At 40.2% G+C, this 19,175-nt stretch overlaps 1 protein-coding gene across 8 annotated transcripts in view; it reads right to left on the bottom strand.

Annotated features, from left to right (window-relative positions):
* bel (ATP-dependent RNA helicase bel) overlaps positions 1 to 19,175 on the bottom strand; it is a 34,861-nt gene continuing 15,686 nt past the window's right edge. For 2 of the 8 annotated variants that reach the window (XM_076177977.1, XM_076177980.1), the window contains exons 2-14: positions 17,150 to 17,354; positions 15,809 to 15,919; positions 12,715 to 12,910; positions 11,735 to 11,912; positions 11,297 to 11,458; positions 10,958 to 11,193; positions 9,323 to 9,472; positions 6,177 to 6,333; positions 5,328 to 5,490; positions 5,010 to 5,185; positions 3,653 to 3,770; positions 3,074 to 3,334; positions 1 to 2,701 (exon numbers count right to left, since the gene is read on the bottom strand). In XM_076177977.1, the coding sequence (XP_076034092.1) occupies positions 2,577 to 2,701; positions 3,074 to 3,334; positions 3,653 to 3,770; positions 5,010 to 5,185; positions 5,328 to 5,490; positions 6,177 to 6,333; positions 9,323 to 9,472; positions 10,958 to 11,193; positions 11,297 to 11,458; positions 11,735 to 11,912; positions 12,715 to 12,910; positions 15,809 to 15,919; positions 17,150 to 17,354 (2,238 nt within the window). In that variant the 3' untranslated portion in view covers positions 1 to 2,576. Of the gene's footprint in view, positions 2,702 to 3,073; positions 3,335 to 3,652; positions 3,771 to 5,009; positions 5,186 to 5,327; positions 5,491 to 6,176; positions 6,334 to 9,322; positions 9,473 to 10,957; positions 11,194 to 11,296; positions 11,459 to 11,734; positions 11,913 to 12,714; positions 12,911 to 15,808; positions 15,920 to 17,149; positions 17,355 to 18,365; positions 18,518 to 19,175 lie in introns of all 8 variants that reach the window. The other 6 variants (XM_076177978.1, XM_076177979.1, XM_076177981.1 and 3 more) reach the window with 6 other exon arrangements.

Raw genomic sequence — 19,175 nt, 5'->3', positions numbered from 1 at the left:
TGGATTTTACTGTTTTTATTGACTTTGGGAAAGCTTGATTACTTGGTACACAATCTAAATGCCAGTGTAAATACAATAGTGAGAGCAGTAGGTATATCAAGTTACTTTTTGCCATCCCTAATATCTTGTGTGAGATCTCTCCTTAAATCTCTAGAAATGAGAGCAAAATAAAAATAGTTTGACCATCTTGTATAAAAAGACATATTACAAGTTATCTACACAATATTTGGCGCAGAGACCCCCCCGTACTGTATATCCCCAATATTAGGTACACTTTCTTTCCATGGGAAAATGCCAAGGATTCAATTCCCAACACACGTCCTGAAGGAATTGGACACACATTGGCTCCAACACATGGGAATCACTCACAAAGCCCATAGCCCCACAACAACAACTCTATGCCAAGCCCAAGATATTGTCTGAACTCGAGGCAAACTGACTACTACCAATACTTTCTATTGCCGCTGCTGCTACATATTTTTCTATATTCTTTATAACACCGAGTAAAGCCCATGTGATGGGGGCAAGTGGACATGATTTTCCCTTCAGTCACAGCCACCATTGCAATATTCCACTGCAGCAGCAGTGATGTAACAAGAAACAAATGAAGGATTCATGGGACTAAGTTTCCTTTCCTATATAAAAGAACATTGTGCTACAACTTTGTACCTGGTACACGCTCCTGGACTACATAAGTTAAAACAGATCCTTGCACCGTAGAACCCTGAATGAACTAGGGAGGGCTGCTTGCTGGGCTTGCAAAAAGCCTATCTTCACTGGGATCCAGGAATAGCTACTTACACATGCCCAATGTACATTGAAAAAACAGGGAGTAATCAGAGACTAGAGTTAGGCTGAGGTGACCCTTAGCATTGCTGCTTATACAATTATCTAAAGCAGCACTTGTCAGTCCTAAATTAAAGGAAACATTTGTACATGAACATACAAACTAACAAATCTTTGGCCATACTCAGACTCCGACTGAGATTACAAGAAGTGCTGGGTGTTGGTGGAGGATACGCAAAGTGGAATGTACCTTGACTGTTAACCACTGGGTCTTTGCTGCGCATAAGACCCACACTGAACCTCCTGGACTGAGCCATGGAAGAGCGATCGCCCTGCCGTGGGGGCACTCTCTGCCAGAAAACCCAAACCTGGCCCCACCTAACTGCAAGTGGGCCACCAGTAATATCACAGTAATCAAGTAGGCAGTGTTCGCCAAATAGCATATAGCACATCTAGCCTTCCTAGAATAAGCTGGCAGCAGTGGAAATGTGGAAGGCCTAATGGGCTTTAGTCACTTACAATTACTAAATAACAGGAGTTTTTTAATATCCTGCTAGGACTACACTCCTGCCAAAAGGAGAGCCTCTTAAAGGGCATTTGTCGAACACTGAGTAGATGGGCTCCAAGCAGGCCACCTTGAAGGTGCTGACTGAGCCATTACTGCAACAACATGCCAGCCACTGCCTCCTGAGGAGACCAGGCTTGAGTGGTAATGCAGCCCAGTGAAGCACAAGGCCACCAGGCTGCTACTGTGTAGAGGATGCTTCGTACTGCACCCAAGATAAACTCAACATAATCAACTTGGGCTGGAAAATGCTTTCATACTGCTGGAGAGACACATTCACATCTCCTTGTAGAGCCTCATTCGTGAGATTACCTTCAAAACTGGGTGCATTTCAACCCTTGTTCTTTAGATCTTGGACGTCCTCCTAAATCCGTACGCTGTTAGGATTTGGCGGAACTTCCACAAAAAACAAAAACCATCAAACAAACAAACTAAAAGGAAAAGGCTCCACAGAGGCTCTGTCAATACCATCAATTAAAAGGGACGGCAAAGCATAAAAGGATCACTGAAATTCCAGAGAAGCCTTGCTACATAGGTCTAAAATTACAATACCTTACTGAGGAGTGCAAACAAAGGTTACCCTGGTGTTTCTAATTAATATATCCCTTCATTCTTTCATGCCATAACCCATTGATGAGGAATCTGACCTTCTGCAACACTCAGGGCAACACCAACGACTACAGGTCAAAAAGTACACAAAACGGAACATACGGTCAGCTGCTGCTTTAAATACTCAGCAGCAGGACCTTTCATTGCATTTAGTCAAGTACTGCAATGGGCCCTGGTATTATTAGATACCTACTGTTGTGGCCCATACTTAATATACCAGAGGCTTACAACATTGGAGAGGATTGCTGATGCAGTCCTGTTGCTTGATACAGCATAGATCATCAGCTCTAGTCTACACAGTCCATGACAGCTTACACAGACAAGGTAAGCCCTGGCAACTTGGACTCCGTTATCAACAGCTGACCAATGCTTTTCTTTTTTTAAGGTTTTGTTTGTTTTTTTGTTTTAATCATTGCTGACTTGGGCTGTCTGTGCTATCAAACTTCAATATAACTTATTACACTGTTTCCTTTAACATGTAAGTATTTCCTTACTAGAACAGAGTTAGTACATTGTAATTGGATTAAGTCTTCACCACCATCATATATTGTGGCCTTGCTGGATAGACAGAGACAGAAGAAGACAGCAAGTTTCAAGAGTTCAACCACCTTGACTCTTAACTTCCCCACCAATCAGTGGAGGAGGCACCTGAAGCATTGAAGTTGTTGTAGCCACTACTGCCGAAGCCTCCACTGTATCCACTGAAGTGATTGTTGAAGTGTGGGGCTGGAATAAGAAACCCTAATCACAATAAATTCTACTTACACTAGTTTTATGTCTCAACTGGCACCATGGTTAAATACAATCAGTTCTGGATTTTTCTGGCTGATGACCAGCAAACTAAACCAAAACCTAACTGCACAGTGCCTATGATGTAATGCCAGAACAAAATACAACAAAAAAACCTGCCAGCATTGGTTGCACTGTTACCGTTTAAAAATTTTGTATACCAACTGGTATTACACACTGAACCAGTGTGTATAAACTTTCCTGTACATTAAATTTCTGGTCAATATCCTATTGTGTAAAGGATATGACCATGTACATAAACAAAAACAATCAAGAACTGACTGTAGTACTTGATATGGAAAATATTTCTTTATAGGTATTTACCTCCTCCGTAGTTGCTGAAGCCTCCTGGACGACTGCCCCCATGGGAGGTTGAATTGCGGCTCTGTTGCCTGTAATCACGAGAACCAAATCCACCAGAGAAACGTTTGCCTGCACCTCCTCTACGACTACCGGTTCCCCAGCGTGTCTCTGCAGCAATGCCTTCCAGCCATTTAGGTAGTTCTTGTTTAGCCTCTTGAAGAAGCTCCACAAGATCTCGCACCATATTGCGGTTCTTATCATTGAAGAAACTGGTTGCTAGACCTGTGATTACCATAAGAGAATATTACTAACACAATCTATAGTCACCAAACTATATCAACCCCTTATCAGGCTCAAGTGATTCATACAGGGGGCTATTGTTATTACTTTTTTTTTTTCCTCCCCAATATAGTGGGCTTGCGTTCTACCTCAAAGTAACCAATTTTGCTATGAACTACTTAATGACTTTCTTCTGGCTATTATCAGTCACCTTCCATGTTCCCTCTGCACAGGAAGGTACTCTTCACAAGCCCACCAGATTCAAAATCCTCTCTTGGGTGGAACATCTTTACTAATGTACAGTAGGTATGACCAACTCACCAAGGTTACCCATTCGCCCAGTACGACCAATACGATGCACATATTCTTCTATGTCTGAGGGTAGGTCAAAGTTAATGACGTGCTTGACGTGTGGAATGTCAAGGCCACGAGCTGCAACCTAAAACAGCCATTAAATATTTTAGTTATACCTGAAAAAAGAAAGGTTCCATCCCACAGACTGTACTCCTTTGCACAAATGAACACACACACTCATACTATGCATATTCACACATATACCAAAAGACCCTTTCCTCTTATGGATGGGAGGGGAAGGAGGTAGGCAAAGCTCAAAAAAATTTTACCCATTCTAAATCTATCCGAACCCATTTAATGTCATCTATCTTAGGTCCTTGTGGATGAAAGGTCATTCCTAACCCCCACATACTGTTGAGAACCACTATTGCAGGTCTTTATAGCCAAAGCTGGATTACCCCCACTGCTTTACTGCTTTACATGGTAACCCTCTCCCTTCATCTACTCAAGAATTTATGGAACTTATGAGAAGATATCTTGTCCTCTCCCCTCCCTGCATGAAAGACATTCCCCTTATACCCAAGGTCCTATTTATTGCCATATACCTTACCTAGGACACTTAAAAAGTTTTTGCATTTGTGCTTGCAAGCTTACCCTTATAAAATTGGACTATGCATACATTCTTCCCTTTTTGAACTCTCATTATCTTGTTACACACATTACACACCCTTACAACTTGTAGTGCTGGCTTACTCCACTTTTCAATCACCTCGCTCACTTTATTCAATGAACTTCACACTCAATTGTAGTGACATTACAAACTTCCTTACCTTCACACCAAGTTCTTTGGAAAACTACTTCCACCATTCCTTCTCTACTTTCCTATGCATTCTACCATTACCACTGAACCCACTCTCAATCTTCTCACTTTTATATACATTCACTCACTTCAAGAGGTTTTAATTACCTTTTAAAAATACTCAGATATTCTCCGTTGTCTACACTTTTGCATTATACTGTCTCACCATATCTTTCATTTCATTCCTACTTCAAATCCACTACTGTTCTTGGCTTTACTTTTTTGTCATAGCGTGTTTCCTCTACAATCATTTGAGGAATGCAATACATGTGGGGTGGAATAAGGAGGTAAAAGGAGGGGATTTTCAATCCTCCCATGGCTAATCACCTTGCCTCTTGCTTGACAAGTAATGGCACATGGAGGAGGAAAATGTGAGGGAGAACAGACTGGTCAGTTCCAGCATCATTAAAAACAAATTTCATTGCAAATGTATAATGACTTGACAATATGTATCTACTTTTTGAATATGTAATAACTATTTCCCTAGTGCCTACTTCTGACAGAAGGACATGTCTAAGAACTTACTGCTGTAGCCACTAAGATTGGGCATTGTCCTGAGCGGAAAACCCTGAGCGCATCTTCACGCTCTCGTTGAGATCGGTCCCCATGGATGCTAGTAACTGGATATCCACTGCGGAACAAGAAATCTTCAAGGGAATCTGCTCCCTTTTTAGTCTCCACAAACACCAAAGTCAGAGATTCTGTCAAGAAGTAAAATAATTACAAGTCACCATGAAAGAAAAGAAGAGGAAAATATATTTATATATATATACAATATATATACTCACACAATTACAATAATTTTCACCCCCTAACCCCCACCCTGTTATAATGCAAGCTTACCCTTATTTGCTTCTGAGGGTCTGTCCAACCCTGCAGCGTTTAAAATGTCAAGAAGGAAGGACCGCTTATCATCTTCTGCCACCCATACAATTTTCTGTGTGATGTTCTCAGATGTTGAACCAACACGTCCAACAGCCAAGAAAATATAGTTGTCAAGGAAGTCCTGTGGGTAATATTTTGTTTAAAAAAAAAATACTGGTCAAATGAAGACAACAGCCTATTCTTTGCACAAAAACTATACCTTTCAAGGCATCCATTAAGATATTACCTATTCTATCCCGTTCCATACTATCCTTCCCTTTCAGTGTGCAGTCTTTGACTGGTGTCACATTATGCAGTGACAGGAGATGTGGCCTGATTATGGACTTCAATTAGATTCATAAAATCACATGTCAACAGCCAGAACGTTATATAATGACCACCATCTCCCCCTGGTTAAAGTACCATCATAACTTTTCAAGTCTAATGACTCACAAGGGAGACTTTGCTAAAGCCAATAACATAACATAACAGTAGCACCAGACAGTGTGACACCAACATTAGCTAGTGTCCTAGAGCATAACAGTGGCCACACTGACCCTATCACAGCACTTTGGGAATGAAAGTTCTCTACCACACTGCAGATTTGACTTACTGCAGTAAATTTTGTTTACCCAGACAATTTCAAATAAACCCCCCTCCCTCCCTCTCTATTTATTTATTTATTTTTTAACCTATTGAAGTAAGCCAAGGTACATACACATACCAAGGGCTTTTCCCCCCCCTTACAAGGAAGGTAGTCAAAAGGCATGGTAATTAATATAAAATCAAAGCTATGCTAAAACATAATAACCCTGGTTTTCTTCACACCTGAGCAAGTTTCTGAATCTCCTTGGGAAAAGTAGCGGAGAACATAAGGGTCTGTCTCTGACCAGTGGGCGGCATATTGTCTTCCTCAACAATACGACGAATCTGAGGCTCGAAACCCATGTCCAACATGCGGTCAGCCTCATCAAGTACTAGAAACCTAGATGGGAAGAAATCAATAATGAATATGTACACATGCACCAAACACATTTTCCCCTTTAATATGGTGGGTGGCTGACTCAAACACTATCTATATACCAAGGGCTTTTCCCCTCTTACAAGGGTGGTAGCAAAGTCAAAAGGCAAGTACCCACTCCCACCAGTTCCTCTACCGATCTATGTATCCATACACCAAAGGGTTCTTTCCCCTTAAGAGAGTAGCTAGGTCAAAGGCATACACCCACTCCTATCCACCACCCCCTCTCATCTTAGCACCTTAAGATTTGGGCCATTAAATAAATTAATAAAATACATACATACACTTACCAAGGGCTTTTTCCCCTTACAAGAGAGGTAGCCAAAGTCAAAGGCATAAATCCACTCTTGCCCATTTCATCACCACATACTCCACTCCCATTCACCATCCCCCCCCCCTCCTTTTCTTGGCTCCTGCTGGATGACGGGGTCATCCTTGCATCTCACCCACTGCCCTGGGTCAGAAGCAATGCATCAAGACACACCACATCCACAGCAAGGTTGCTTCATTTAATTGGTGACCCCCCTCTCCAACCCCTTATGCACAAAAAGAGAAGATGGGGAGAAATCCCTTTGGGTTGTGTCAAAATATTATTCACACACATTCCCCCACCCACTCATGCATCACAGCATCATACATACACAACCATTCTCCACTAACCCCATCTTCCATCTTCTCCCTTCCTTCAAGACCTCACCCTCTTTTCCTATGCTCTTTTACCCCATCCATCCATCTCATTCTTGGTTGCCCCCTCACGTTCACTCCATCCACCTCTGCCTTCCACACTTTTTACTAATCTTTCTTTACTCATTCTTTCCATGTGTCCAAACCATCCCAATACTCTTCCATCAACCCTATCTCCCAACTCCTTTTCCAACCTTGCTCTCCTCCTCGCCTCATTTCTCACTATATCCAGCCTAGTACCCCCACTATACTTCATATATTTCATCTCAAACACATTTAACCTCTTCCTCTTATGTTTCATGTTTCTGCCCCATACAGTGCTGTCTGCACAATCACACCTTCATATAATCTCCACTTAGCATCCATTCCTGAGTGTCTATTTTTCATTACACTTTTAATCCCCCAAGGCATATTAAAATATATATACATAATAAAAATAATACTTCAGAGTATGTGAAAATATCTGTGTGGATCTGTATATTTACCTAATTGTATACAGGAGAGGAACAACACTTGTCGAGTCCAGTCTCATGTTCTCTATTTTTTTTCTATCATACTGTCCATGTACAGTTCCAATTTAATCTATATCCCTATTTCCAATTATCATATTTGGATATGATAATTATATGCAAGGGGGGACGGAGAGGGGGGGTCGCCGATTAAATGAAGCAGCCTTGCTGTGGATGTGCTGTGTCTTGCGACACTGCTTCTGACCCAGGGCGGTGGGCAAGGTGCAGGGATGACCCGTCATCCAGGAGGTGCTCAAATGAGAGGGAGGGTGGGAGGGGTGTGGAGTGTATTTAGGGATGAAATGGGTGGGAGTGTTTTTATGCCTTCCCCTTTTTGGCTACCTCCCTTGAAAGGGGGAAAAAGCCTTGGTATATGTATGTATGTATATTTGGATATGAACTCAACATTGTTTGAGCTTGGGCTATATCACATATTTATGTACCTACATGGAAAACTATTTCTTAACATCCTTTAGACATGGTATTTCTTAATTATTCCTTGAAAGTGGCAGTTGCCAACACGATTGACGGGTTAAACACCATATGAGGACGGAGCCTTTATTTGTACGACGTTTCGCTTATTACAGCTTTTTCAAGTACAAGTTGAGATAGAAATGCTTGAGAAACGAAATGTCGTACAAATAAAGGCTCCGTCCTCATATGGTGTTTAACCCGTCAATTTCTTAATTATTCCCATGACCTCTTGAAACCCTTGGATCTTTAATAAAGAGATCTCCTTTGTCAATGTAATCTATCCTCTTTAGTGACCTGAACACTATAATCATATCACCTTTCTCTTCGATCTTTCGAAGTTGGTAGATGTACTTTTAATCTTTCTTCATATGGTTTATCTGCCAGGCTGGGGACCAGTTTCGTTGCTGCCCTTTGTATTCTTTCGATCTTGCTTATATCCTTCACTACCCATGGGAACAATACTACTGATGCATATTCCAGTGTTGGATGCATCAGGGTTTTTTTTTTTTTTTTCCCCTCCAATCATCCCTTCACTTTAATCTTTGACAGTAGTACATATGACTGTGTGTGTATTTATTTACCTATTTATATTATACGGGAAGGGGAGCTATGCTTGTAGTGACCCATCTTTGTATCTCACAACATCTAGTTTGTTCTTAAATTCTTGTATGGTGTTTGTACACACTATTATTTCATCCAATTTGATCCAGACATCCGCCACTTTGTGAAAACTTTTTTTTTTCAGATCTTTTCTATAACTGTTCTGTTCAAGTTTTTCACATCCCCTTGTATTTCTTTTATCCCACTTTAATATGTCTTTTCTGTCAAGGACTTCCATGCCTTTCATGATTCTGTAAATGGCCAATAGATTGCCTCTTTCTCTTCTTTGTTTCAGGGTTGGTAGTTCCAGTTCAGACAATCTTTGCTCATATGTCAATTTTGAAAGTATATGGATGTGTGATTTATGTTGTACTGAAGTGTATTTCTGGGATCTGCATGCTGTATTTGTTTCTTATAAATGCCTCTCAACATATGCTTCTGACCCAGGGCAGTGGACAAGATGCAGGGATGACCCATCATCCAGGAGGTGCCAAGATAAGAGGGAGGGAAGAGGGTGGAGGGGAGTGGAGTATGTTGGGGATGGAATGGGTGGGAGTGGTTTATATGCCTTTGTTTTTTGGCCACCTCCCTTGTAAGGGGAAAAAAGCCTTTGGTATATGTATGTAAAAAAAAAAATTACAACTTTTGGCAGAACTTCATCCAACCAAAGACACTTGAGAACTCACTTGCAGCAGTCGAGACCAATCTTGCCTCGATCAATCATATCTGCCAACCGTCCAGGTGTGGCAACTAGAAGATGGCAACCTCGTGTTAGGTCACGCATTTGAGATGCAACATCAGCACCTCCATATACAACACAAGGTCGCACCCGAGCTCTGAAAAATAAATTCAAATTTGGCACATTATAAATCAAATCTAATGCTACTATTTTCCCCCCAATTCAATAATACATAACCTACTATGCAATGTGGTTAATTTCAACAGTGCAAAGCAGTGTTATGGAACATGTAGATATATAGGATAGGGTGAAGTCTGTAATAGTATTAAAGTCATGAATAGTGAGTGAATAGGGTAGTTACACCTGGGTTGTGTAATGTCACCATGGTTGTTCAACATGTATGTGAATTGAGTAGCAAGGGAGGTACACAGACAAGGGTGCTAGACTGATATTTGGAGTTGTTGATTAAGAACAACGGGAAGCAAGAGGTTTACCAATTGTTGTTTGTGGTTGACACTGCACTGGCAGCTGAGCTGGAGAACATATTGAAGCAGTTAGTAGCAGAGTTTGGGTGGGTGTATGAGAAGAAAGGTGAATAAATGTGGGAAAAGGAGAGGTGACAAGATGTATAAGGAGCCATGGATGTGGTGGGTTGGAGGTGAATTTAAAGGGTGAGAGACTAGAGAAATGTTTTAGGTACCTGGGGTTATATTAGGCAAGGAATGGGGTAGAGATGTAGATAAATTATTAAGGGAAGCAAGTAGATGCATTTGGGTGATAAAGGATTGAGAAATAAGTACTTGGGGTTGAACACAAAGAGAAAACTGTACGAGAATGATTACATCCACAGCACTGTATAAAGCAGACCTGTAGTTCAGAGGAGGCAAATAGGAAGAGCTTAAATGCAGGTGTAAGGATCCACAGAGAGGGATTTAAAAGAGGAGAGTAGGGGCAGAAACAGCTGGCTGACAGGGTACATCAATATGGAGGGAGAGAGAGAGAGAGAGGAGAGAGGAGAGAGAGGAGAGAGAGAGGGGAGAGAGAGAGAGAGAGAGAGAGAGAGAGAGAGAGAGAGAGAGAGAGAGAGAGAGAGAGAGAGAGAGAGAGAGAGTGTGTGTGTGTGTGTGGATGGAGTGAACTCGATGGAAAGACAAAAAATATGATGGACGGATGGGATAATAGGGGCACTGGATTCAAGAGAAACATCTGTCAAGTAAGTGTGTAATGAGAAATGACAAAGAAAAGGTAAAGGAGTACAAGAAGAAACTGAGAGAAGAGTGGGAGGGAGTGAAGGAGAGTAGGACTAGGAGTGGAGGAAGAATGGGGACGTTTTAAGTAGGGAGTCACAAAGTTAGCAAAGATGGTTCACAGATTGGTTGCAAAATAGGACAACAGAATCAAATGAGAGGTATAGAGAAAAGAGAAGGGAAATAATGCATAAGATAAAGGAGTCAAAAAGGAGAAATGTGAAAGAAGGAAGTTAAAGATAAATGTGGTGGAGGTAAATTAGCCCTGCTGTAGAAGTGCTGTCTTGCTGTGTTGTCTTTGAACCAAGTAGTGTGGCAGGAGACAGGTTTTGAATGGTTGTGGGATGGATGTAAGAGTTTGCTTTGATTCATCCAAACAATAAAAAATGCCTTGCCTGTATGAGAATTTCCGTGCCTCATCGTAAATTTGCGTTGCAAGTTCACGAGTGGGGGCCAATACAAGCGCCAAAGGATACTGCTTTGATCGTCCCCTCTGATTCTTCATAGTCACAGGCCCCTGCTCATATATTTGGTTTAAAATTGGCACCAAGAAAGCTGCGGTTTTACCAGAACCAGTCTGGGCACACGCCATCAAATCTCTCTTGGCAAGAATGAAAGGTAAAGCGTATTTCTGAAAATAAAACCAGGAAGCATTTAGTACTAATCAAACAAATTTTCTAGTACATTTGGCACTAAATACAAAAGAAATGATTCTCGTCAAGATATTAACTCACTTGAACTGGAGTTGGTCGGTCATAACGTGTCATATTGATATTATTCCTGATGATTTCAGTAAGCTGCATGTCACTGAAGCTATTAATAGGGTCAGGTACATCCTCACCAGTTGCCTCCACAGGTATATCATCATATTTGTCAAAGTTGATCCCACTATTACTCTGAAATAAGTATACAAACCAAAAATAATTTTAAACACATTCTTCAAAACCAAGAGTTCTTCCTATACATCACGTCTTTCCCCTTATAATTTAGGTTAAATCAAGATAAATTAACAAACATTTAATCTGCATTGGTATAATCTACAATACCAAAATGATAGATACAAAATAAAATGGTGTCAATACAACAAAATGAATTGATATATATATATATATGTATATATATATATAAAATTAATCATTTCAGACCATTCCCAAATCATAAATCATACTAACCTGACTAAACAGTTCCTGCTCCAACACTTCATTTCTGGGAAGTGGCACAGACCAATCATCCCTCTCATTCCTCCCCTCAGACCAACGTCCTCCACCTCCGCTGCGGTCCCGGTCATCCTCGTTCCAGCGTGTGTTCCTTTGTGGTGGGGGTTCATTGAACCTATTGTCACGGCCACTCCTAAGGCCCCAACAATCATCACTATAGTATGTAGAAAGCAGAAATGACTTGTTCCCAACTAGGAAGGGAAGCAAGTCAATTCAACACTACAACTAAAGTCACAAAAGCTGCCATATCCAACCCACATGACTACAATTTTTCAGTTTTTACTTACAAAATCCCACTGAATATTGGAAAATTTTTACCTTTTCACTGATCATACTAAATCCCATATATATAATATTGCATCACCATGAGAATATAACTAGTTATAAAGCACCCCTAATAACAGATGATGTATGTATATACATGTGCTCTGTGTGTGTGTGTGTGTGTGTGTGTGTGTGTGTGTGTGTATATATATATATATATATATATATATATATATATATAGAGAGAGAGAGAGAGAGAGAGAGAGAGAGAGAGAGAGAGAGAGATAGAGAGAATGCGTGTGTTTTTTCACCAGTCTTGGATGGCATGTTGGACTTGCGATTGCCAGCTATAATTTCCCTTCTGGACGAGAGCTCGGTGTTCATACATAGTCTGATCTATGAATAATGCTATGACTTTACATGCACACACTTCCAACCCGAGTTGAAGTACCAGCTCACAGTGCAGCAATGATGAAATTTTCTCAACTCTGGGCAGGACTTCAACTCAGAATGCTGAATTAGTGGCCGAGAACAGTACCACTTCATATTGTGTGAATGCAAGTGTGGGTGTTGAATGGATGTCAAGGAGAATGTGGGTAAAAATGAAAGTGTGCAAATAGTCCGAGAGGTGTTCAGGAGTTCAATGTTAGCTTTTCAGCTTATCAACTTACCGTCTGTCTCTTGCTCCTGGTCCACCACCACCACTTCCCTTCCATCTGTCTACACCCTGGCGATCATCATCCTTGTTGAATCTTCCACCTTGGTAACCTGGGGGTGGTCCTCCCTGGCTGCCACCATCAGGAAATCCATCTCGACGGTTATTCCGTCCAAAATTGTTGTAGTCACCACTTCTTCGCCCTCCTCCACCTAATTACAATTATTTTAAGAATGAGCATTTCAGTTTGAAAGAAATACAAGAGTGGTTATTGAAGAAAGGCAACTAATTGACAATCCTTTCCCTCTAATCAAACATATGAAAACCTGCATTTTACTTCATGTATGCCATGAATATGCAATAAGGTAATGAGGAAAACAATTAGGCATTTATTACGGTGTTAAAATGTGTAGTAGACCAACTCCCAACAAAGGCAATGCTAACATTGAAATGGTTACGAAAAAATTGCTTCCCCTTCAAAATGTAATTGTAAGTGCAAAAACATAACTTTGTTGAATCAGTAAAGAATAAAGTGAAAAATAAATAAATAAAATATAAAATAAAGTAAAATAAAATCCATAACATTAAACAAATTGTTAGTAAGGGATGAGGAATTATTTCTACCATTATAGGATAATTATTTACCCTCATGATTATTGCCCATTGTACAATTTTTTGTGGCAAATGCAATTTTATTATCAACCTGATAAGCAACTCCCAACCCATACAAGGTGTGTTCTGGACAGGTCCACAGATTATGAACAAACCATCTGGCATTTGTCACACCAAAAGCTATACTGTGCCCCCCAGTGAAGAACTTGTGCACTATTAATATAAGGAAAAATATATATATACATACATATATATATACCAAAGGCTTTTTCCCTTTTACAAAAAAGGTAGCCAAAAAAACAAAGGCATAAAAATCACTCCCACCCATTCCATCCCCAACATACTCCACTCCCATCCACCCCCTTCCCTCCCTCTTATCTTAGCACCTAGATGACTGGTCATCCCTGCATCTTGCCCACTGCCCTGGGTCAGAAGCAGTCACAAGACAGTACATCCATAGCAAGGCTGCTTCATTAAATCAACAACCCCCCCTCTTCATCCCCTCGTGCAGAAATGAAGAAGACGGAGAGAAATCCCTTTGAGGTGCATCAATTTATTTCTCACACATATTCCCTCACCCCCTATCCCCCACCCACTACCCCTCATGCATCACAACCTCATCCATACACAACCATTCTCCATTCACCCTTATCTTCTGTTCTCTTCCATCCTTCCTCAACAGACATTGCCTTCTTCCCCAAAGCCCCTTTTACCCTATCCATCCATCTCATCCTAGGTTGCCGCCTCATGTTCACTCCTTCCACCTCTTTTACTAATCTTTCTTCACTCATTCCTTCCATGTGTTCAAACCATTCCAAAACTGTCATCAACCCTAGCCCCCAACTCCCTTTTCATCCCCGTTCTCCTCCTCATTTCTCACTCTATCCAGCCTAGTAACCCCTATCACACTTCTCAGGCACCTCACCTCAAACACATTAAAGCTCCTCATGTTCCATGTTTCTGCCCCATACAGTGCTGTCAGCACAATCACTACTTCATACAATCTCCTTTTAGCATCCATTCCCAAATGTATATTTCTCATTACACTCTTTTGTCCACTAAGGTATTTACTCACTTCTCTCAATCTACATTCTACCTCCACCTCCACTCCTCCCTTCCCTGCCACATTTGCACCCAAGTATCTAAATCTATCCACTTCCTCCAGTCTCCCTTAATACTCATTTCCATTCTGCTGCCACTTTCTCCTCTTGTACATCTCATCACCTTACTTTTACCCACATTTTATCTTCAACTTCCTTCTTTCACACACCTTCCCAAACTGTCACTAACTTCTTCAATTCCTCCCCTGATCCTGTTACAAGCAGTGTCGTCAACAAACAACTGGCTTATGTCCTACTTTTCTCCATTTTCTTTAACCATCTCCAATCCCCTACCCTTGCATTTACCTCTCACACCACCCCATCCATATATAAATTGAACAACCAAGGCAACATAACACACAACTGACAAAGTCCCACCTTTACCTCAAACCACTCACTCTCCCCATTTCTAATCATAACACAAGCTCTACTTTTCTTGTAAAAACTCTTGACTGCTCTTAAAAACATTCTTCCTATCCTATATAACTGCAAAACCTCCCACATTGCCTTCCTACCCTGTCATAAGCCTTTTCTAAATCCATTAAAGCCCAAAAAATGTCCTTTCCTTTCCCTCAAGCTTTCTCACTTATGTCCTACCACAAAAACCTGATCCACACATCCCCTACCTGTCTTAAACCCATACTGTTTCTCACAAATTACTCTCTCTGTGCCTCTCCTAATCCTCTCAATCAAGACCCTCCCACAATCCTTCCCAACTACACTTAACAAGCTGATCCCTCTGAAACTACTACACTCACACTTGTTCCCTCTTCCCTTGTAAAGTGGAACTATACAGGCACTTCTCCAGTACTCTACCCTCTCTAGCCAGTCCACCATCACTGTACCTCCTTTTTTCAGACATTCTGTTTGACATCCATCCAACCCAGGTGCCTTACCTGCTCTCATCATCTTAACTTCCTCACTTCAATTTTCCTTATTTCTCCTCCTTTATCCTCACTCATCAGTCATTTTCTTAGCACTTCCCACTGCAACCACCTTTACCTCCCTATCCTCCTTCACATTTAGCAACTCCCTATATATATATATATATATACATATATATGCTCTTAAAGTAGTGTGAAACTTTTTTAATCTTTTCTTACCATTTCATATACTCTTTTTTTTACTTGGCTGTCTCCTTAATAAGAAGGAAAAAGCTCTTGGTATATAGATTTAAACCAATAGCATTTCATACTTCTATATATACACAGCAGTCTATAAGCCTCAACACTTAAAAAAGGCACAAGACAACATGGTGTGGCAAGGCACAATCTTTGAAATGAACACAGTAGGCATGACAAATTGTAAACAATCATTATGTAAGAAGCCCCAGTAAGTGAGCATTTGGGTTGCACCACACAGTACCAATACCAGTACCACCACCAATAACCAACTTACTGTAGTTATTATATCTGTCTCTGTCTGGTTCTGGGTCACGGTCGTTCTCAAAGCTGCGATAATTCCTGGAGTCAAAGCGCGAGGGGAAACCAGAATTCCTACCTCGATAATCTGCCAAGAGGATGTAATATACATTCTCCTACTCTTTTCTTGGACTTTGTTCTCACCTTGAAAAAAATTCCTCACCTTCACCATCCTCAAGCATTACACTTAATCCCATTCAAACATGCAACTTCTCTTGCAAAACAGAGCATACACATTATGACTGGTCTTTCTTTATAAACTAACAACTTACCTTGCTCACACGAAAATGCCAATTTCCTGTTCTAAATTATATATATATATATATATAAAAAAAGGGAGGGGTGAGGACAAAAAATATATAATAAATAAATAACTAATAAACAAAACAAAGGAAAAAAGTTCTTAACCTTGTTTAGTTTGTCCTAAAAAACCTATTCCAATTACAATTATTAACCTGATATTACCAAAAGATGTTTGCACTGTGACAATTTCACATGCTTTCTCAATAAAAAAAAAATTAATCACTACAGCTAACATTAAGTTAAAGTGACAAATATTCAACCCTTTCACTGTAGTTAATAAATTGTAAGTTTTACTTCAGCTGCCACCAAAGCAACTTTATTCAGTAGAGGGATACCAGGTCTAGACTAATCACAAATACGTCACCAAAATATCCAAGATTTTAAAAACTAAAATTCTACTGGTAATCCCCCCCCCCCAAAAAAAAAAAAAAATCCACATTTGAGTATCTATATCTGAGTACATATTTTGACCTAGTCATTCTTATATCTACATTTCTGCCCAGTAGAAATAGAACATGCATAATTCAAACATCCAGTGCCTTAGTAAATTCACATGCTACCTCACAAGGCTGTCCACCACCCTTTGGAGAAATAAATAAAACAAATATATAAGACTAAAAAAAAAAATAATTAAATAAATAAATAAATAAATAAATCATAAAAGAAGTTTACAGGTATACAATAACCACTACTGAGTCTCTCTCAATCATGAAAACTCACATTGAATACCTTACATACAACATAAAAAAACAAGAAAGAAATAAACTTCATTACATTAAAAATCATGTTATAGAAATTGAAGAAAAAAATTTACAAGAGAAAAAAAATTAATAGAATAAACCAATAAAAAAATAAATAATAGATTGACTACATTCAACCCTAGTCTATTTGGATGCCAAAAATGGAATAGCTCAAAATATTATCTCCACCAACTCAAAATTTCATATCTAATGTCAGTGGGGTCCTTTGGTTATGTGGGCCAATATTTCTCACTGATTTCCTAAGTGTTGTTTACCTCTTGGTGGGCCTGATGGACCTGATGGACCTGAGGGGCCAGATGGGCCAGATGGGCCGGATGGGCCAGAGGGTCCAGAGGGTCCAGGGGGTCCAGGAGGGCCAGGTGGGCCGTCTGAACGGTTGCGCAGATGTGGGGGAATGTAGCGACCGTTGTTGTTTCCTCCGCGGTGTCCTCCTTGTCCTTCTATGCCTAGACCAGCAAACTGTAAGAAAATTTGGTAAGTTTCTCATTACAAACTTCCTCAAAAAAATATCATTTTTTCACAATTCAAAATAACTAGAATCATTCACATATATAATATATCTACAGGTAGCTTCCTGAATGTTGTTTCAAAACCACACCATGATGAGATATCATGTAGAGATCTATGACATAGACCAGTCCCCATCCGTAAAGCAGTGGCAGTAACCACTCAAAAGGCCAGCAAGTTATATTTCAAGAGGATACAGGAAATATATATATGTGTGTGTATATATATATATATATATCCCCAACTAAGCACAAGATAGCTACTTTGAACAACTTACCATCAATTCCATATAATAAATCCATACCAAACATTCAAACTTGGATCGCAAAACTAAGTTTTCATGACAAACCATCAAACTTGCTACCCCATCTGCCCTGCCATCGCTGACACCAACCCCCAAAGAGAAGTAAAAACCACACTAGCACATTTACTTTCAAGTCACTACCCAGTACCACGATAGTACCAGCACAGAATAGGCTTGGCCATAGAATCACAGTGCCCTAGATGCAACCATCACAGCAAGGACACAGAACATCTCATGCTACACTACCGTACACTAACTCTTGCCAGATGTGCATAATATTTCTTCCTTGGATGACATCTAGGGCAGACTGGTGGCTACTAACTGTTACCTATGAGCCATGGGGCTCATGCAAAAAGATACCTAGTGTGACAGATGGACTGATCATATAACCCTGTACTATCTTTAGCCAGCCCCAATCCCCAAAGGTAGTTCAATCTTGCACAATTGCTGATTTAACATGATCTGGTGAGCTTGAAAGTTATATTCAAGAAGAGATACCTGTTAATATTACATATCTATAAATCAATTAGAACATATGAATGAAGACGACTGCAATAGACCATAAGGCCTACACTAGGCAGTTCCATGTCCATTACCTGTTATCCCCACCCATAGTTGTCTAACCTTTCCTTAAAACAACCAATAGTTTCAGTACTCACTCCAGGGTCCACTATTTCTGAATCAGTTCTTGCCATTTCCATCTTAAATTTAAATTTGTCCAATTTAAATTCAATACTATGAGTCCTGTCCTTTTGTCTTAATAGACTTTGTTTGCATCAACCTTGTTAAAGTCTTTGATCCACTAGCACACCTGTCAGGGAAAAAAATACTTTTTTTTTTCCCAGAGCCATTTTTCATTGTTTTATCAATTTTGCCAGAGCAATTTTTTTAATTACCAGAGCCATTTTTGATACTTCCAGAGCCATGTTTTTACAGGTTCGATTTCCTTCAAACTACTGGAAGGCTATCTCATTATTCATGTCGGAGCAAGTTTGCATATGTACAGTGTATGCATGTATGCGGTGATGTGGTATTGGGTATGGTGCATTGTACATGTAGTCAGCGCGTTGATTGGGCAGCTAGCTGCATGCAACCAATGAACTTCCCTGCATACAGGTACCATTTAATTCGCAACTAGCAACATTATATAGCACGATAGTCATGTAGAGTCTAGTCAACATGTACTAGTATACAAGTGCATACAGCTGATACGAAGCTAGGCTAGGTAAGCCATTGAACTCCAGAAACTATACTGCGTATACATATGTACGTACATCAACAAATTAAAGTTGATTGATGCATTGCGTTTATGATATCGATTGATAATGCAATGATTGATCACGGGTAAGTTGTGTTTGCTCTGATCCTTTCATCAATGGTGATGGGATTCAGGAATTGCCAAATGATGGATAATGCACGAAAAACGTTAAATCTTGCTGCGGGAGCCATTTTTTTTGTGGCGGATCGCT

The sequence above is a fragment of the Oratosquilla oratoria genome, chromosome 41, assembly GCF_046742065.1.
Source record: "Oratosquilla oratoria isolate Oo_2021 chromosome 41, ASM4674206v1, whole genome shotgun sequence".
In the NCBI taxonomy this organism is placed as follows: domain Eukaryota; kingdom Metazoa; phylum Arthropoda; class Malacostraca; order Stomatopoda; family Squillidae; genus Oratosquilla; species Oratosquilla oratoria.
This window is presented reverse-complemented; position numbering and strand designations above follow the sequence as displayed.